The sequence below is a fragment of the Myotis yumanensis genome, unplaced genomic scaffold (genome assembly GCF_028538775.1).
Source record: "Myotis yumanensis isolate MYYU_CA2020_CCGP unplaced genomic scaffold, mMyoYum1.0.hap1 SCAF_8, whole genome shotgun sequence".
In the NCBI taxonomy this organism is placed as follows: Eukaryota; Metazoa; Chordata; class Mammalia; order Chiroptera; family Vespertilionidae; genus Myotis; species Myotis yumanensis.
Genome location: NW_027223759.1, coordinates 52,928,756 through 52,949,622, shown reverse-complemented (window position 1 = coordinate 52,949,622; position 20,867 = coordinate 52,928,756). Strand labels below are relative to the sequence as shown.

Sequence of the window (20,867 nt, the reverse complement as noted above, 5' to 3'; positions counted from 1 at the left end):
GCCATTTACCAACAATGTGAATGAACTTTGAGGGAATTATGCTTAGTGAGATAAGCCAGACAGAGAATAACAAATATTGTATAATATCACTTATATGTGAAATCTAAAAAGCCAAACTCATAGAAACAGAGAGTAGAATGGTGGTTACCAGGGCCTAAGGGTGGAGGAATTGGGGAGACATTCTCAAAGGGTACAAACTTGCAACTAGAAGATGAGTAAATTCTGCCATCTAATGCAGAGCATAGCGATTAAAATCCACAATACTGTATTATTTACTTAAAATTTGCTAGAAGACTAGATCTTAAATGTTCTCATGCCCTAAAGAAATAATCATTATGTGACCTGATAGGTTTGCTAAAACTAAGGTGGTAATCATATTGCAATAAATAAATGTATAAAATTTGCTCATTGTACAACTTAAACAATATTATATGTTGACTATCTCTAATAATAAAAGCCTAATATGTTAATTAGACCAGACATCCTTCTGGACGACCTTCCAGATGAAGCCACAGCAGCGGCGGGAGCTGAGCTCCTTGCACGAATTTTGTGCATTGAGCCTCTAGTATTGTGCTTGGCATGGCAATTGACATCAGACTGGCCCAAAATACTGGACAATGCAGGATGTGGAGATAGGGTACAGGGCATGATGGTTACTTAAATGTCAGCAGGTGCCAGGCAAGTGAGATGCGTAAGTAAAGTGGGCCAGGGGAAAGTGCCTACTGTGTACATTACATGGGTGTGGGTATATGAGCACATATAAGTGTGTAGTGTGTGTGTGTGTGTGTGTGTGTGTGTAGGGGGCACAATAATGAGCTGTGACTCTTCAAAAGGAGGCAGCTGGTATTCCTCTCCAGAAGAGATTTGTTTTGTGGGTCTAATGTTACCTGATGTCCTAATTTTTCAAGAGAAGCCAGAAAACAATACATTTATATAAAATATCATGAGTTTGCAACGTAGGCTCAAAATGTTAACAACATGAAGCAATGCCTGGGTGCCAGAGTTGGGTTGTGGACTTCAGGATCAGGAAGAAGAGATGTTTGGAAGGAGTGGGGGCAGGAAGAAGCGAAAACAGACAACAGTAAAGAAGCTTGAAGGTTTTATTTAAGTATGTCTTTGATATAATGAAAGATGAGTATTTTTATGACAAAAGTTTCAAGAAGAAAGTTTTCTTTCCAGTTTCACCACTGTGACTACCAGCCCAATCCTTATTTTAATGAAGAGATGCTGTGATTGGAATAATTTACATGTACAAATTATATCATAGAAAACCAATTTCATTGCTAACTATAAGCAGGTTAGTGTACTTCATCCAAAATAAGAAGAAAATAAGAGACTTTGCACTTTTATATTTTAAAGCTGATATTTTAGCAATAGTTTGACAATGGTTTATTCCATTTATACTCTTTTGGCAACACAACCTTAAAAGACAATCTATGCATGCAAAGCAACATCACTTCAGAATACACCTCTTCAATTTAAAGAACTTAAAATTTCAAACATCACATGTGGCTGGTAGGTGACGTTATGAAGATGATCTTGAGTAGTGACATACTTATTTCCTAAAGATAAAAGAAAAAGACAGTCATATAACAGAGCTATCATACTCAGATGATGTAGTTAAATTATCCGGGAAATATTTTAAAGATTTATTTTGGTAAAAGTTGTTTATTAATCTTTTTGTCTTATGAATCCCTTAGTCTTTTGAATTTTTCAAATATTTGCATTCAAAGATGACATCCTAAAGTTCCCCGATCAAAGAATATAAAGCATATGAGTAGTTATAAAAAGCCATTATAACCCATCAAGATAAGTGGTTACTTTTGGTGTTTTGATTTTTATTACTATCCTTATTAAATTAAGTATATAATACCAAATTTATTTGTGCTAAAAATTCAAAATACATAGCAATATAGAATGTCACATTACCACGTGAATGATGTATATTTCCATGTTTTATTCTTATCTGTGTTCCTAATGCCCTGTCCCTTAATTGACACTCAGGAAATGTTTTTGGAGTAAGTGGGTGAATGAGTAAAAGTGTAATTATCTAAAACAAATATAACGATGTATTCTTCAATGAGTCATACTTTTGCTTATCTACCGAGAGAGCAAAGACTCCCCTCCCCACACAAGGAACAGCCTGTAGCTGTATGATGCAATGTATGAAAGCTCTGGTGGTTTTCAGAATGCACTAAAATGCAATCACCTGTCGGTAATTTTGTTTTGCAGCAGCCAGTTTATAAAGTCCTGGGTGGCAAGATTATCAAGAACTGTGTTCATCTCATCAGAGAAAGAGCCTTCGGCATGTCTGCGGCGGAGCGCTTCAGGAAGGGCTTCTGGGAGGCTGAGGACAAGGGGGATAAAAATCGGTGTTTGGTTAAAGGCTTTAAATAAAGGCTTTCTGACTGCATATCACCGGTAACGTGTGCGGATCACTGAGAAAACAGGACGTTATATTTACAGAAGGCCGACTGTGGGAACCTGCATGAACGGGTGCATGTCAGAGTGGACCATCTGGAGGTAGTGAAGAGCAGAGCAGGACGGGAAACCCAGCCTGTATGACTTCCTGCCCTCTGCAGTGGTCCAGCTGCTCCAGAGATTTTAGTGTATTGGCAACACAGAAGTTATTATTGAGACTATTGCTTTGTTTACAATTCAGAAAAATGTAAAACTTGTAGTTATTAGAACAGCCTTGCAAAGTGCAGTAGTAAGGCATTAAACTTTAATCTATATTAGATTTTCTTTTTTATTAGTTTAATTAGCAGCATTTTTTGGTGCCCCTTTAAAATATTATAAAATATCCGCAAGTATCAGTGACTATTTTACCACTGATTTTGTAAATTGGATCATCAATGTTTAAAAAAGCAGTGACAATATCAGGTTATTAGCTAAATAGTAACACAATCTCTTTTGTCTTAAGATTTCTCCAAGTCTCAGTAAGCTTGTTTTAAATCTCACAAAAAATTGAGTTGAACATGAATTTCCTGCTTCTCATAATTCAAATGTCAATCAAAATGGCCACGAGAAAATGAGATGGTTCAGGGGTCTGTTTGGTTGTGGTAAGATCCAAGAAGGTACCTAACGGGCTTAGTCTCATTTTCAGCTGTGAAACTTTAATGGCTATTTATATGACAGTCCCATAAAAAATGGGGATATTGTTAAATATATGGATGTTTGCACATATTTATATTTTGAGTGTCATTTCATTAAACATCTTAAGTTTAATACCTTTCAGTCTTCATCAGATTATTAGCTAAACAGTAACACAAATATATGTTGATCCCATATGTAAATACTTAACGTCAAACTTTAAGTTTTCAGCATTATTTCTTTTTTCCTTATCCCTCGTTTTTCTAGTTTAAGCTTATCATCCTGATGTAGTTCTCAATAGCACCCTATTCTCAAAAGTGTCTTGGATTGACAAATGAATAGCCTAATTATAACACAACTCTAATGTGGGATAAAAATACCACCTGTCTGACTCTATCATTAATACTTGCTACTACAGATAAAACATATTAAATTCTTGTAGATTGTCTTCCACCAATAGGAGTTATTTCTTTACTTTGCGAGACTATACTTATTGCTTCTGTAACACAAATCAATAAATAGATAACTGTAGTGTAAGTCTTCAACATCATGCAAACATAAAAAATAAAGTTAAATAAGAGTGTACAGACTTACTCTTGCCTTTCTAGGCCTTTCACCAGCCAAGCAATGAATTCCTTGGTAGCTTTGCCTTCCAAATAAGAACTTAAATCACTGGTAAAGGTCCCTTCAGAGTGTCTCTCAAATTCATCATGACGTTTGGCAATGTTATTCCTGAAAGAAATGTGAACATTACATTGAAGATCTGTCTCTTTAGCAATATGGTTCTCACCTATAAGTAGTGGCAGCTTGGGGTTGAAGAGACTGAGGGAGATTTAGGAAATGAGGGTAGTTAGGAGACTCGTCCTGAAACTTCATGAATTATCTGAACGGACGGTTGATGGGAGAGAGATAATAGCAGTTAAGGGGAGCATTGGCCCACTCAGCACACCCATTTCCACCTCTTTTGCTTATCTGTGCCATTGATTATTACGGTTGCATTTACTTCAGCCTCAGTGTATGTGGACTCTCTAAGGTGCTATGCAGCTTGCATACAAGGCAGCTGTTTGTTAATACTTATAGGATCAGACATAGTTAAATGAGTCAAGGGAAAGCTAAGGACCATCTCAAAATGTCATCAAAAGGACCACGTGATAATGGATGAAAGGAAACATGTGATGGGACAGCAGTGAGGAAAGCTAAGGTGATGACCCCATATTATCCTCAAATGTGATCTGTGTAGGTGGTTGACCAGCTACCCTCCTGGATCTATTACCCATGGAAGGTTTCATCTTAAACACACAACAGAAATCGCCTGAGAGTGAGGATTATTTTACATTAGATTACCAAATTGTAACATTCCCTTTCCAGAAATGAGGATAATTGTTTTCTTTTTTGTCAAATTTGTGATTTCTCTTATTTCACCAATGGCCACGTCTGTAGTCACTAACAGGGACTTCTCCCAGTGTCTGCTCTGACCATGACCACCATCTTTCCTGTCATGCCCTCCACTTAAGAACTTTTGGTAAACCACTCTGTCTCTCTAATTCTTTCTGCTGACCCATATTCATTCATTCTCTCATTCATTCTCATTCTCTCTCTCTCTCTCTCTCTCTCTCTCTCTGTCTCTCTCTCTCCAGGCAAATCTATGTCCTTATCCTGATAATTTAGATTCCTTCAGCTACTTTGTATGCACAACTCCCTTCCCCTGTGGGCCACTCTCCAAAGGAATTGTGAAATTCCACCATCTCTGTGAAACCCTTGTGGAAGATTTCCTTCAGTAGCCTACATGCATCGTAAAACCCAACACTGTCAACTAAAATCCAACATTAAAATGTATGCCTTCCGAAGGGCTTGTGCTCTTATTTGCCTTCTTCTCTCTTTATGCGGTGCAGCTAGGTTATAATTTTAAATGTGTATCTTGGATTGTATTCTACAAGAAAATGACTGCATCTGTTTCCATTCCTTACCATGATTAACTTGGCTAGGGGTTACTTTAAATGTGATTACAGTCATGAGTTTGAACCCTACAAGGGAATGTTGAATTTGCTCTTATCTTTTGGTCAAAAAATAGATTCCTAACCATTCAGGTCTAAAAAAGTCAGCTTTCAATTTTAATAGAAAATGGGTAAGAGAGTAAATATTGCTAAGACCACAGTGGGGAAAATGATTTAAAATCTAAGTTTCATTACAGGGTGGGTAAGGAATTTTCAGGGTGAGAAGTGGGACTTTCAGAGGCATAATATGAAGGATAGCATCACCAACCTTGAAATCAGCAAAGCTGAAAGAGCTTATATGCCCTATTTGATGAGCATGATAACATAATGAAAGTCAGGAGATATTTTAGACATAGTTAAGTAATACATTTGTGTGCAAATTTGGGGCTAGGTTTAGACTCTCACTTGTTCCTCTTGCTGGTCATCAACCACTCCACGAAATCCTGGGCACGCCTGGTGTCCAGATACTTGCTGTAGTCACTGGTGAACGTGCCCTGGGAGTGGCGCTTATCTTCATTTATTTGATCCGGATCATTGAGCGAGTCTGCCTGGGGAGCTGGGAACGAGCTGTGAAGAACAGTGATTAGTGCAACTAAGTCTCTTCTTGAGTGGACTCACTCAAGAAGCATCTTGAAAACACAAGACCACAGGAAATTGAAAGGCAGGTGCCTTGAGCATTTCAGTAGATATGAGAGACACCTTGTTTGCCACGGGAATCTCAGAGTTTTGTTAGAGTTGAATACACTCTGATTCTGAATCCTGGTAGCAGATTTTTAACTGGCTTCCTCTTTACTGAAATAAGATCAAATAAATAGTTTTTTAAAGTAGTTAATATACTTATGATTCTGCTAGTAATGATAGAAGAGAGCAATGACTTGACTATTTTAAAAGAGTGAAGAATCCCAAATCATTTGGGCAGCTGATCTGTGTTCTGAATTTTGTTTGCATGTGTTAATATAAAAATGTAGTTCCATTACCTGGTTACATGATAGCTGATGATGAAAGAGAAAGACAATTAAAAATTTAATGAATGCCAAGAAAAAGCCCACTTGCTAATTTCAAACTGTGTAGTGGATAATCCACATGCCAGTAATCAACAGTTGTTTGCCATGGCAAATATGGAGAAATATTCAATAGTGTTAATACTCAGAAATAAAATTGAGATACTATTCTCACCTGTCAAAATAGCAAAGATTAAATATGGGGGAAGGTATTATGAAAAGGGTATTTCTATAAGGCTGATGGGAGTGTGCATGTGTATGATTTTTCTGAAAAGCAAGCTGGCAAGATATTATAAAAGACTTAAACTTATTCAAACCCTTTGACACAGTAATTTTAGTACCAAAAATCTAGCCTCAGGAAAGAGTAAAAAAATGTAGGGAGAAAAGTTATTTGCAGCATTCTTTGTGGGAAAATGTAAAGAACTCAAGTGTTCAATAGAAGAGGAATAGCTAAATAAATATTGCACATTTATGAGATGAAATAGTATGCAGCTATTAAATATCATACATTTAGTAGATATTTGTAATGCTATACGAAAGAGCTAACAATACAATGCTAAGATAAAAGGCATAATATGAAGCTGTATAATGATCTGAGATATATTCTATATACAGTACATACATAACATTTTTTGCATATTTTGTATCATGAACATGTATGACTTTTACAATTAGTAAGAAACAGTGTTATTTTTTAAAAAGGAATAAAAAAAGAAAAAGTTGGTGTGAATAATTAAAATAATCTACTATGCAGTGTGTGAGTAATGAATGGATAGATAGGATCAGCTGAAGATTTCAACAAGCTATAATTTCCCATGTAACACATTTTCCAACATAGCCTACTCCTTTGGTTGTGAAACAACATACTCTGATCTATACTCCAGAAACAACTTTATCACAATGATATTTTAAACTTTTAAAAATTGTACAGAGTATTTACTTTTAGTTACTGAGCCCTCTTCACAAATCATAGTTTTCACAGGCTGTATTATAACCATCGTGCTATGTTAGTTCAAGTCTAAAGATTGAATACCTGGACTTCTCCTCTGTGTCCTGAAGGGAACGCTGCCAGCTGCCTTGGACCAGCATCACAAATAATCCAGCCACAAAGTAAATGCTTTTCATGTTTGCTGCCTGTCGGTGCACAGAGGCAGGGAGAGGTGGGGGAGGGAGAAAGGCAACCATATTTAAACACGTCAGGCTCAGTTCATTTAATTATGATGAAGTAAATATTATAAATAAAAAGAAAATCTATTTCATTTTGAGTATATTTAAAAAATAGATTATATTTTCCCCTAGATTTTTTTTTTTTGGTGGCAAAAAAAAGGATTTAAAAAATGTGTACCACCTTTAAGATTTTTCATTAATGTAGGACACTTCAGTTAATAATTAGAAGGCTCATTTCCAGATTTGGAATTAAAAATGTCTATGATAAACATTTAAGATACCCACTGTAGATGATATGCTACATATGGTTAGCCTGAATGTCACCTTATCCATAATGCCACCCCCTTCACTATCAGTCTGGCTTTCAATTAATAGTCCTTCACTTCCAAGCATTTACATTATACTGCATTTCAACCATCTTAAAGCAGCCTCGGGCTACAACTTGGCATACCAGCTGTCGGTTCAGATGTATTATTCATTTATATTTTAAATAGTGTAACTTGGTCTAGACTTTGTAATTATAAAGCGGCCAACAGATTTGAGGTATTTTAGGGTGCTTTGACCTGTTCTAAATTAAAGGGAAAAAAATTGTTTTAAAGACAAGCAATTTGCAACAAGAACTAATGCTTCTGGCAACTTGAACAATCACAAGTAAGAAACTCAAGAGATCACTGTCATAATGAAAATTAACGCCTGTTTCGGAAGTCTCAGAAGTCCCCAGGTTGTTTTATAATTGGACTTAGTCCAGGACGTGTCACTCACTGCTTGTGACACCCTAGGCCTAGTTGTGGGATACACCTGGTTGCTTGTCCTTGTACCACACGCAGATGCCCCATGAAGCCACAGGATGCCAAAGGCATGATGATGCAGTGTGCAAGGTGGGAACTAAAATGAATTTGGGACAGAAGATCCCCACAGGGCAAGCTCCTCTATTTCCTGAATAGAACCTCAAGTCCAACATTTGTCATGGACTTCTCTCTACTACTCAAGTCCCACCATGTTTCCGTGAGATGTGGGGATTTCAATCCAAGTTTGGTTGTGTTTATCCATAAATAATTTGAATGAGTATTTTTAGCAAATGGCATTTGGTTTGAAATAAGGATTTTACAAATATTATCATTTCAAACTATCAATCTTTTCTTTAACATCCTAGCCATATTTACTGTCTAGCTTTGGCACTAAAACATGGAGACTGGAATGCCAGCAGTGGTATTTTTTTCTTTGAAATATTAAGTCTTTTTAGATTAAGTAGTTAGTTAAACAAAGCAACATAATAGTAATTACATATTCTCCCTTCTTCATTCATCAACATGAAATTACTAATTTGGCATTTTGCTATGCTTCGGTTGATCTAGTCGGCAAACTTTGGAAACTTTGCCATATATGTAGGTAGTGTCTTCTGATTATACATCTCAATTATAAATTCATGCCTTCCGGAATTAAAAAAAAAAAAGAGCAATATTTCTTTTAGAATCACACCCCTGTTGCAAAAACAAATTAGTTCCAAATAATTCCTTCTATGCAAAGTCCCTAAAGGTTTTACAAAATCTTCATTATATTCTATATGGAGGGAGATTTAAAGCATGTGCTGTTCTGCTGCTATGGGAGCCGATGGAGGGGGAAACAAGAGTGAATGTTCCAAGACTTCTATAAGCAGTGAATTGAGTTCTACTGAAAGAGAAACTGATTTTTAAAATTTTATTCATTCATTTGTAAGTTTATAGAATTGTGAAAAACTTTGAGAATAAGTTTAATTGTTTGAATGCCACTACTGAGAAAGCAAATGTTTATATTATTTTAGATTCAAAATCTTATCCAATAATAGAAGAATTTCCAGTTACTCCCCTCCACCTCCTTTGGAGAGCCTAAGGAGAGAATGTGTAGTTTTTTAAAAACCACACATTTCCTCTCAAATTTAAAGGGAAAATGTGGGAACAATAGCATTCTCTGTGTAGGAAGTCTTTTAGAAAGATTAATCTTAGACATAAGCAAGGTGACATTATATAATATATCTAAATGTATTGGTGTTGTAGGCCAAATACATACTTTTTAAAACTGGTCAGCTCATTTCCTCTCATAGGTCCTTGGTATGTGTGGGAAAACACACCACTTGACCATTTACTCCATTGAGGATCTTTGTAAAATCATTCTTTGTCCCCAAGGGCTTACATAGGTATTTTAGAACATCTGATTTTGTTTCTATAGAGAATTACTAAAATCTTACTTCAGATTGTGGGCATTTTAGACATTTTATTTATTGCTGTTGGTTCTGAATACAAAGTAGATAATTATTAATCGGAGGTTTCACTCAGCGCCATTCAAAGAATTCCCAATAATTGATTAGTTCACTGCACCAAATGTGCTGTCTTATTAACAAACAGCTGATTTCATGGACTTAGAGTTTTTGATAGACTTATCAGAAATTTGAATAGTTGAAAGACGATGTTGATTCTTCTCTTTTAGAAAATGATAAATTTTCATTGGTAAGGAGCAATTGCTATTATAGCCTCTCTAATGGACACATTTCTGCTGAATGTAAAAGGCGCCTTCTGTTCAAAGTAATAGACATGTTAATCAAATCTAAGGAAAATATTTATATATTTATATATTTTAAAATAAGGGGTAACATTTTAAAATGTTACCCCTTATTTTAAAAACACAGTTCTCATAACAGTTAAGTCTTATAACAAGTGCATTGATTTGAATCTTTGTTTTTCTTTCAACTTCATATCTTTTTATTGAATTATTTTTCCGACTCATTTTGCGGCTTCACTGTGTTGACGTTTATGTAAATACATTTTGTACCACTTTTTCATCTCAATTCTACCCTGTGTGTTATTAGTGAAAAGTATAAGATGAAAGAACAACATTCGAATTCATAATACTTTATCCCCTTAAAAATACTTAACTGTACCCAAATCAGAATAGACAGTCTTACAATCACTCAATAGAAATCTTACCTTCTGATACCAGGCGTGGAACAGAGCAGGTGGAGAGAGAGCGAGCCCTCCTTGGAACTGGAGATGAGCTGGGTCCTGAGCTCTGTACTTCTGCACCAAACACACTGCTTTTATATACTCTCTAGCGCTGTTTAGCCCCACAGATATTACGCTGACAATATAAATTTCTCATCTGTAAGTAATGGGCTTTTGTTACAAACGATTTAACTCGCCCACTCACTTTGCTCATCTCATTCTACGCTTGCATTGGGTGGGATCTCAGAGGCCAGGAAACTTTATTTACTCTCGTGCCTTTATTTTTTTCCTGGGGAATGGAAAGGACAATTGGGAAATTCATCTTTCACTCACCAATCAGGCATGAAAATTGCTGACGAACTCTTGTTGTAATGTACCCCGCGAGTCGAACAGAGGACCCTTCAGTTATGAAATCGAATCAAGGAGTCTTTAATTTAAAAGCCAGCGGCTACAAGGGGGTATTAGCTCTCCAAATCTCGCAGTCCTGAGTGAGTACAGCAGCAAGCTTCTATAGGCAAAAACCACATCCTGCTAGATGTTGGAATGTGGAACTACCTTGTGAAAGCAGTTAGTACAGAAGCCAAATTGAGCAGTTAGGTATCTCTAAAGGTTATCTATAGCTTTAGTTCCTGGAGCCACTGAGGCAAGGGAAAGCATTTTTGCAGTTCTGGTTCTCAGGCACAGAAGAATAGCCTTTGTAAAACCACAATGGGGCTGGCAACAAAATGGGGTGATTTATGTGAGTTTCCAGGTCTTATTCTGGAAACAGAGGTCAAAATGGAGTCACTTAGGCTAACTACCCTATTATTTAAACAAGCAAATGTTTACAGAAGCCAGAATATCAGGGTTAAAATTTTCAACAGCAGTTTTTACCCAAGATGGAGGTTACTATGCTTCACTTTAAAGTGAATTTTGATGCTGCGGATGTGAAATTACTTATTTTATGGCTAACCTTTCTTTGAGGATGGCCTCAATTAAGGGTCTTACAAGTCTTTCCGTTTTGCTACTTAGTTATGATGAATTTATCTGAATATAATCCTTTCATCTCCCCAAATAAATACATCACTCACTTAAAACATGGTTAGTAATCTTCTCATCCCCACTATATGGAATTAATTTGTATTTTTTGGCAATTTTAAAGAATATTCATTAGAACCTAAACTCTTCTATTGCAATAAATTGGAGTCCAGAAGAAGGATAAAGCAAAATGAGGGTTAAACATTCAAGATAGGGGGTGCTAATAAGACAGGGTTTAGTATTTCTTTTTCCTTCTAATGGATATTTAAAGGCTAATTCTACTGATAAGAGAGCTGGACACTAATTTACAAAATGACAAGATACAATGCATGCTATCATATGTATTTTTTGAGCTTCATCATCTGCCACTTAGGACTTCAATGATCTATAGGATTTAGCAGATATGAGTCTGACCACTTTAGACAAAGATAAATATAGGAAGTGATTGGACAGACAGCATGAGGACTGTATAAGTGTAATTAGATTTTAGTCTGGCTGCTGTCAACATGTTGTGTGACTATGGTCCAGTCACACATCTCTCTGTGCCTCAGCTTCTGGAACTGTAAAATGAGAGGGTGGCTTAAACGACCCTTCTAAAATAAAAATCTAATTCTATGTGACAAACCCATCATGACATTTTCTAACTAGGTGTCAACCTTCTAATATCATCAGCAGTGTGATGAAGTTGATGACTTGTACAGAAGTAAATCACTGATGCAACTGGAGGAACATTTCCAATGCACTTAAACTCTTCAGTGGTGGATTGGACCCACTATTGGGTAGAGAACTACTTACATGCCATAGGGATTAATTCTACATGAAATTGGAAAACCTCAGGAAGGGGTTTTCATGCTGGTGATCTCTGATGATAGAAGGCGGTGCTATTCAAAGCATAGTCTATGGGCCGGAATCACCTGCTAGAAATGTACACTCTGGGCCAAGCCCAGACTTACTGAATAAGAACCTGCATTTTACCAAGATTCTAGGCAATTCATAAGCATATGAAGGTTTGTGAAGCACAGCTGCATAAAACACCATCTCATTTCTTCACCTCCTCCCTGGTGCTGGCTGCAGTTTTGACCTGAGGACTGCTCCTTGACACTGCCAGCAGGGGGGGCAAAAGAGCAGAGAACAGTGACACTCAGGGCCATCTGGATGAACACATAAATGCAGTAATGGCGTGAAAGTGTGATTTAGTTTAACATATGATCAAATTGTGCTTCCCTCTTGCCCTGATCCTCATGAGTATATTGGCTATAGTTTATTGTTTGGCATTCAGTTCTACTTTTTCTTCCTTGCCCATGTGGGTAGATGCTTCTTTGCCTCTCTTTTTCTGTGTCTCTGCTTTTCTTTCCTTTTCAGGTGCTACTTGTTTGTGGAGCATTCCTAAGAAGGGAGCTCTGCAGATGATGTAAAGATATAAGATATAAAGATATTAAGGCAACACAACATCTGGCATCTCAGTAAATGTCCTCCCCCAATATCTCACGAAAACTTGTCTCTTTCCTTCCACCCCACTTGCTTTCTATGATTTCAGAAGTGACGATCCCAAGTTCTTTCAGGAAATTTCCTCTAGTTTCATCTCCAGCCCACCAACACTGATTCTTGGGGTGCTTGACACCATAATGATAAGCATTCTGAGAATACAGAAGCATTAAGAACCCCACTATATAGCGCATGGCTCTAGGAAGGGCAAATCAAGCTCTTATGGACATTGCATTATGAGAAATTAAGACAAACATCAAGTGCATTTTGAATGTATAGATCTTCCAATATTGTCCCAACACCAGCCTCCACTTGGCCTCCAATTCCCATCATAGCAGTAATTTATTTAGATGAGAGTCAAGAAAAGTAGTGGCCTTATATTTATATGACTAGTGTTAAAAAGCTTATCTGGAAGTAGGGAAGTTCTGAGAGATGTCACCTATAGTTTTCCTATCAGGTGACAAGGAGGGTGCCTGGTGTTCTGAGCCAGTATATGTTTGACCTCAGTATATGAGAGGTCAATTTAATTTGATATAAGTTATATAAAACACAATTACTATATGGAATAGAGTGCAAACATTTACACAATTTTAGATAAAATAAGGTACATATTCAAATATTTTTTTATTATGATGCCTAGGAGCAGGGACAGCATCCATGGGCTTACGACCTGTACCATTGCATGTGGACACATGCTTACAAGGGCTCCATGCTTGGCTTAATACTGTACTCTTACTATCTTGAAATTTTAATGATTTGAACAATGGTTCCATTATTTGATTTTGTACCTGGCCTCCAAATTATGTAGCTGGTCCTGCTTAGTACCTCACCTCACAAAATCATGGTGTGTGAGGTTTTTTCATGTTTGTTTTCCTTAGCTGTTCAGGATACTTAGGTTGAGATGTTTGAGGATGGTGAAGATCAGGTACACAGTGCACTCTGTTGGCAAGAATATGGGCAAGATTGATGGGAGAGCAACATGTCACAAATGATTGGAGGCACAATTTGACAATAGTATCAAAATTATAAATACCTGTAATCCTTGGTCTACTGATGCTAAAGCACCATTCTGAAAATTAATCATATATATATATATATATATATATATATATATATATATATGATGGTGTTGGTACAAGGTTCTTCATTGCAGTATTGTCTATAATAGTAACAGTTTGGAACCAACCCAAGGGACCATCAATGGAGCAGTGTTTAGTAAAAGAATGAAGAACAACCTCTTTGTTCACCAATATGGAAAGACACCAAGATATGTTGTTAAGGGAAAATAGGGAGATGCATTATGGATATATAGTAGGCTACCTTTGGTAGGAGGAGATGAAAGGGGACAGCTATGTTAACTTACTCATAATTGTATTTAAAAATTAAAAAAATGCACAAGAAACTAAGGAAAGTGTTTTCCTGTAGTTTGAAGCAGTGGGTTAGATGGGAACAAGGAGAAAATAATACTCCTCATCATATACTTGTTAAGGTGTTTTGATTTTCTTGGCCATTTAATTTAATTATTAATTCCCGCCCCCCCCCCCCAAAAAAAAAACAACTATTTACAACCACTTTGGGAAAAGGTTAAACTTTAAAGCTAAAGGTACAACTACACTTTGACTCATAATTCCACTTTTGGGCATTTTATCCAAGAGAAATGAAAACATGTACCCACAAAAATCCTCATACAAAAATATCCACAACAGCTTTATATACAATAACTAAAAAGTGGGAACAACCAAACTATCCATCAACAAAAGGAAGAATAGACAAATTATGGCATGAAATTGATCCAAAGGGATACTACTAAACAATAATAACAAAAAGGAACCAATAATATACTGGTAGCAGCATGGATGAATTTCACAGTATTATGCTGAGTAAAAGAAGCTGGGCACAAAAAGCTACATACTGCATGAACCAATTTGTAGATGTTAAAGAACAGGTAAAACTAAGCTTAACAAAACTCAAAACTGTGGTTGTGTCTTTCTCAGGAGACAGAAATATTCTATATTGTGAAAGGGGTATGTGTTACCAGATATGTTTGATTGTCAAAATACTGTAGCTAAGATTTGTCATTTCAATTTATGTAAATTTTAACTAAAGAAAAAAGTAGTAAAATTAAAAGAGGGGTGTGGGTGAATGAACAAATAATACAAGCATGGCAGACTTATTGAAGCATAGACAAGGTTTACTATGAGATTCTGCTTACTTTATATATATGTTTGAAATTTTCCAAACTAAAAAATTTAATTAAAACTATAATAAAAAAGTGTGGGGGTGGGGCATTAGCATCAATTAATCAGTTAATTTGGAAGCTAAAGAGTTTGACCCTTCAGTTGCTACTGATAAGTATGAGGTAGGTAAAGCAAATGTAGCTTGAAGACAATTGGGAGTATCAAACTTGGAGGTAAAATGGTAGCACAGGACAGGGCCCAGGAATAGAAAAACAATTGCAATGAAGGCAGTGCCAGGGAGTTACCGTTCATTCAGAGATAATAGAATCATGATTCCAGTTGCACGTTTTAAACCTCCAGGCCTGTCCTGAGGGTGTGCCTCCACTCTGTTACATGAGACCTAGTAATGCCCAATGAAACTTTCCTTAGGAGCTCGAGGTCCATTTTTGTTTCTAGGAGGTAATCATCTCAGTATGCCCTGCTCTTCCTAGATTAGAACACAATTCTCCATAACAAGGGTCTTCTGAAAATAAGTGTGAGCCTTCAAAAGATTTTTTTAAAAGTAATTAAAAATATGTATAGCACGTGTGAAAAAAAGTTTACATTGAGATTTTTTTTAGCTTTGAAGAAAAAAGTATAGTCATTTCACAATAGGCTTTGAAAATTCACAAAGTTGAGTACACAGACTGTAAGGATCTACTCTAGAAGGGCCTTGATGGGATCAGGGATTCAGGGGCAATAAAGGAAGAACTTCTGGGATGTTCTGAGTTTGCCTGAGGATGTGAGAAATGTTCTGAGAGATATATTGAAGAGACAGTTGTGACCCATCCATCTGGGATTCGGCGGTGTCGGGGAGATTTGGTGATCAGTTCAGTGGACAGTCTTCCTGCCTTGAGGCTCTGAAAGCAGAGTTCACAAGTCTGAGCCCTGGACTTAGCATCATGGCTTTGCACACGTTGATTTTATCCTTTGCTAGATCCCTGGTATAATGAGATGTTTAAAATTGTTCTAAGTTTCAGTTGTTATTTTTATTCATAAAGGGAACAAGAAAAAGAAAGAAAACAAAATCACATTTGTACAAAATAATCTTATCTCATCATTTGTAACTAGAATATATATTTATATGTATAAATACATATATATCATTGAATACATGTGTTATGCTTCTATTTTTCACATATTGTAGCTATAAAAAAGCAAGCCATATGTCATTACATTTATCCAACCTCTTGCTCATCTGGAAAGACTTTTTCTTCTTCAAGCTTGTAAGAGTCTTTAGTGTGAACCAGTTGAAAAATTGAAAATTTTCAAAATTTTCTAATTTTCAGCCATTAGAAAATTTAAAGTTTGAAATCTGTATACTAAGCAAATGAAGAAAATGCAAAAAGGTGTTATAAGCACTTTTCTTTATTCATTACTGGAGGCCTGATGCATTAATTCATGCACCAGTGGGATCCCTCAGCCTGGCCTGTGGGATCGATCCGAAACTGGCTCTCCAACATCCCCTGAGGGGTCCTGGATTGCAAGTAGGGACCCCACCAGTGTATGACCAGGGCCCGGGAGGGATACAGGAGGTTGGCCAGCTGGGTAGGGGCTGCAGGAGGGCTCCAGGGCATTTCTGGCCCCTCTTGCTCAGTCTGGATCAGCCGGACTCCAGCAGCCAGCTAACCTACTGGTCGGAGCATCTGCCCCTGGTGATCAGTGCATGTCATAGTGAGTGGTTGAGCAGCCTTATCATTAGCATATTATTAGCATATTATGCTTTGATTGGTTGAACGGATGACTGGACGACTGGACACTTAACATATTAAGCTTTTATTATATAGGATGCCTTGTATTGAAATTGCCCCCTGCTTGAAACTTGTTCAGTGTTGCCCATTCATATTTTATCAGATGTTTTGCAAAGATATGCCCAGTTTTTTGGTGATATTGAAATGACATAAGCATAGAGTGGAGGATAATTCATACAGCCCTATATACTATTGTTCTATTTTTAAGCAGAATTTATACATTTTATTATAATTCATTGTTTGGTTATTTTATTTTTCAAACATAAATAATTAATTTTTATAATTTCATTTTGTAATGAATCACCAAAATAAGTTATTTCTGCACTCAAATACATCTATGACCAGCAAGTCTTCAATACTGTGGTCTAATCCTGATTCCTGCTAAAAAAGTAAGATATTTCTTTGTTGCCACTTTATCAGAGGAAGCAAAGATGGATTTTTCACTTTTATTTTAATAATTTTTTTTTCTTGATAGAGCACAACAGAGTATTGACTGTGAGCCCTTTCTAATGCTGAAGAAAGATAAGTTTTTTTCTCTTTCTAATAAATCTGGCCCATGATCACCAGCATCCTTCTCCAGGAACACAGATCAACTAAATGCTAGAACTCATAGGACATGGCTTTTACACTTTCTTTGCACCCCTTCCTCTCCACATTAGGCATGTTGCATAGCAAGAGATGATTCAATGAAAATCTTAAAATTTGGTTTGATTTATTAAGCACCAACTTGCATCTAATATTTTTAAGGGCAAGCCCTACATGAATGTATCATTTAGGACAGTGAACACTGATGAAAACAGTTATCATTTCAGGGCTGCATCTGACTAAACACCTGGATGAAAGTGTAATAGCCGTTCACACATGTTTAGCACATAGTACCAAACACCTGGGTAGGTAATTGCTTTCTTTCACTTTTCACCTGGAATTAATACTCGGACTTAGTTATCAGCAACAAATATAGAAAACAATAATAACTCGAAGGGAATAAAAGATACTTCTACCATTTAAGTCAGAATTTTTTACTTGTCAGAGATGAAGAGTGAGTTCCCTAAGATAATAGAAATAGCTACCATTTACTGAATGCCTACTAAAGGCAAAACTCTTAAGAATGTTATTGTCCAATCCTTACAATATTTCTGCTTCCATTTTACAAATAATGAGATGAGCCTTTAGAACAGGTAACCAATTTGTTGAAAGCCACAGCTGTATCTGAATCCAGACCACATTGCTTTTCTAGAGCAAGGCTCTGCAAAGCAGTGCTAGGAGTCCCAGCAAAATCTTCTAACCACCTCAGAATCTGCCATGACTGCTGTCTGAATCTATTCATAACTGCCAGATGGTTAAGGTAGCAAAACAGCTAAAGATTAAACAATTGGCAATCCCAGATACTTTATAGTTTAGCTTTTATTTTTAAAGTATATGATTCAGAGGTTTTTAGTATAGTCACAATGTTGTGTAACTCTCATTACTGTTTACTTCCAGAACTTTTTCATTATCCCCAAAAGAAACTCTATACCCATTAATAGTGACTCCTCATTGCCCCTTTCCAAATACTTTATGACCACTAATCTACTTTCTCTCTTTATATATTTGTGTAATCTGTACTTTTCATGTAAATGAACTCAATATGTATGTGGCCTCTTGCATAGGTTTTCTCTTCCTTAGCATAATATTTTCAAGGCTCATCAATGTTGTAGCATAGATCAATACTTCATTTCCTTTTTTTTGTTTTCTAAAATTAAATTTATTGGGGTGACATTGGTTAATAAGATCATATAGGTTTCAAGTGTACATTTCTAAGATACATGCATAATCTGTACATTGTGATGTGTGACCACCGCCCACAGTCAAATCGCCTTCTGTCACCATATATTTGGTCTCCCTTTTCATTTACTACTGTCCCCCACCCTCTTCCCTCTGGTAACCACCATACTATTGTCTGTGTTTATGAGTTTCAGTTTTATATCCCACATATGAGTGAAACTGCATGGTTCTTAGCTCTTCTGACTGACTCATTTTGCTTAGCTAATATTCTAAAGGTCCATCCATGTTGTCGCAATAGCAGTATTTGATCTTTTCTTATGGCTACATAGTATTCCATTGTATATATGTACCACATCTTCTTTATCCAATACTTTATCAAATGATACTTTGGATATCTCTATGTCTTGGGCACTGTGAATAATGCTGCAATGAACATCGGAGTGCACACATCTATGAAAAGGAATGTTTTCAAGTTTTTCAGGTAGATCCTCAGAAGAGGGATAGCTGGGCCACATGGTAACTCTATTTTTAATTTTTTGAGAAAATGTCATACTGTTTTCCATAGTGGCTGTGCCAGTTTACATTCCCACCAGTGGTGAATGAGGGCTCTTTTTCTCCACAACCTCTCAGACACTTGTTATTAGCTGTCTTGTTGATAATAGCCATTCTAACAGGTGTGGCGTGGCATCTCATTGTAGTTTTGATTTGTATTTTCCTAATGGCTAGTGAAGGTGGGCATATTTTAATATATTTGTTGGTAATTTGTATGTCTTCTTGGGAGAGGTGTCTGTTCCAAAGCTCAAGTCTATTCTAAAAATAAAGCCATAATTATTTATAAGTAATACAGATTACTTATACTGAAAATTATTGCAGATGAAGTTTTTAAAAAACAGATTAAAAGAATCATTGAAATGATATTTATATAACAAAATCAAACCTTTTTAAATAAACAATTCTTTGGCATTGAGTACATTCACAGTGTTGTGCAACCCACACCCCTATCCAGTACCAAAACATTGCCATCATTCTAAAATAAAACTCCCTGTCCATTAAGCACTCTCTCCTCATTTCCCCCTCCTGCATCCTCTGGCAAATACCAATCTGCCTTCTATCTCTATGGATTTACCTATTCTGGATATTTCACATAAATGAAATCATACAATAGTATTCTGTGTTTGGTTTCTTTCAGTTAGCATGTTTTCAAAGTTTATACCTCATAGCATTTATCAGTATGTCATACCTCTTTATGGCTGAATAATAGTCCATTGTATGTATATATGGCAATTTGTTTATCCATTCATCCTTTGATGGACCTTTGGGTTGTGACTGCCCTTTGCCTATTGTGAACAGTGCTACTATGAACATGCTTGTATATGTATCTGATTGAGAACCTGTTTTTAATTCTTTTGAGTATATATTCAGGAGTGGGATTGTTGGATTATATGGTAATTCTATGTTTAACTTTTTGAGGGGCTCCCAAACTGTTTTCCACAGCAGCTGAACCATTTTACATCCCCACCAGCAATGTGTGAGGGTTCCAATTTATCCACATTCTTGCCAACACTTCATTTCTTTTCTTTCTCAAGTAGCCATCTCCATAGGTGTGAATTGGTACTTCAGTGTGGTTTTGATTTGCATTTTCCTAATGACTAAGGATTTTGAGATTTTTTTCATGTGCCTGTTGGCCACTTGTAGATCTTCTTTGGAGAAATATCTATTCAAAACCTTTGCCCATTTTAAAATTGTGTGGTTGACTACTTTATGTATTCTAGATAATGGAACTCTACAAATAAAGTTAAATATATATATATATATATATATACACACACACACTTATACATGTATATGTATATTGTGCATACAGACATACAAAATATGAATATAACATATAAAATCATTGTTCAAAAATGAATAAAATTCTAATGAAAAAGTATACATTTTAATGAATTACACATGTTTACAATTGCATTTGTTGTTTACTCATTTTCTGGGAAATATAACACAAGGTTCTGTGACTATTGATTAGCTATTTATAAGATTTACCACAAATTTTTAACACTTTGTTAATGATGAATTCCCAATATTTGGTAAGAGGAAATACCATGCGGAAGACTATAAGTCTACGTCAAGAAACTGATACCAGGGTTTCCTACAGCAGGGTTCACTGGGCACAGCTTTTTCACCAAAGAAGATTATGTAAACAATATTTTATGGCTCCTGATGCTGTAACTTGAAAAAGTAAATAAAAGTACTCTGGATATTTTGAAGTGCTTTGGCAACCTTGAAGCACACAAATTTCTTCTTCTTCTCCTTCTTTTTTTTTACAGAATACATTGACAGCCTCTAACTCAAAACAGATACAAAATACTCATTTCACATGGAGTTAAAATTTTTTACTTTTTGT

General features: G+C 36.1%; 1 protein-coding gene across 2 annotated transcripts; it reads right to left on the bottom strand.

Moving 5' to 3' along the window:
* Positions 1 to 1,086: 1,086 nt before the first annotated feature.
* On the bottom strand, positions 1,087 to 10,287 carry GCG (glucagon). Of its 2 annotated transcripts, XM_070423438.1 has the most exons (6): positions 10,216 to 10,287; positions 7,122 to 7,222; positions 5,493 to 5,654; positions 3,688 to 3,825; positions 2,210 to 2,347; positions 1,087 to 1,562 (listed from the first exon to the last, which is right to left on the bottom strand). In XM_070423438.1, the coding sequence occupies exons 2-6, from the start codon at positions 7,211 to 7,213 to the stop codon at positions 1,556 to 1,558; spliced, it is 537 nt and encodes a 178-aa protein (XP_070279539.1). In that variant the 5' UTR covers positions 7,214 to 7,222; positions 10,216 to 10,287; the 3' UTR covers positions 1,087 to 1,555. The 2 variants fall into 2 exon arrangements, with proteins under 2 accessions (XP_070279539.1, XP_070279540.1); XM_070423439.1 differs by lacking the exon at positions 1,087 to 1,562 and having other exon boundaries at positions 2,206 to 2,347.
* Between the last annotated feature and the right edge of the window lie 10,580 nt (positions 10,288 to 20,867).

What these genes read in the sequence shown, in the direction of transcription:
- GCG (XM_070423438.1), bottom strand. Translation starts at nt 7,213, where the DNA reads ATGAAAAGCATTTACTTTGTGGCTGGATTATTTGTGATGCTGGTCCAA. An exon ending in GACACAGAGGAGAAGTCCAG is followed by an intron (nt 5,655 to 7,121) that starts GTATTCAATCTT and finishes TGTTCTTCACAG; the next exon opens with CTCGTTCCCAGCTCCCCAGG. An exon ending in AAAGGCCTAGAAAGGCAAGA is followed by an intron (nt 2,348 to 3,687) that starts GTAAGTCTGTAC and finishes CCTTGTCCTCAG; the next exon opens with CCTCCCAGAAGCCCTTCCTG.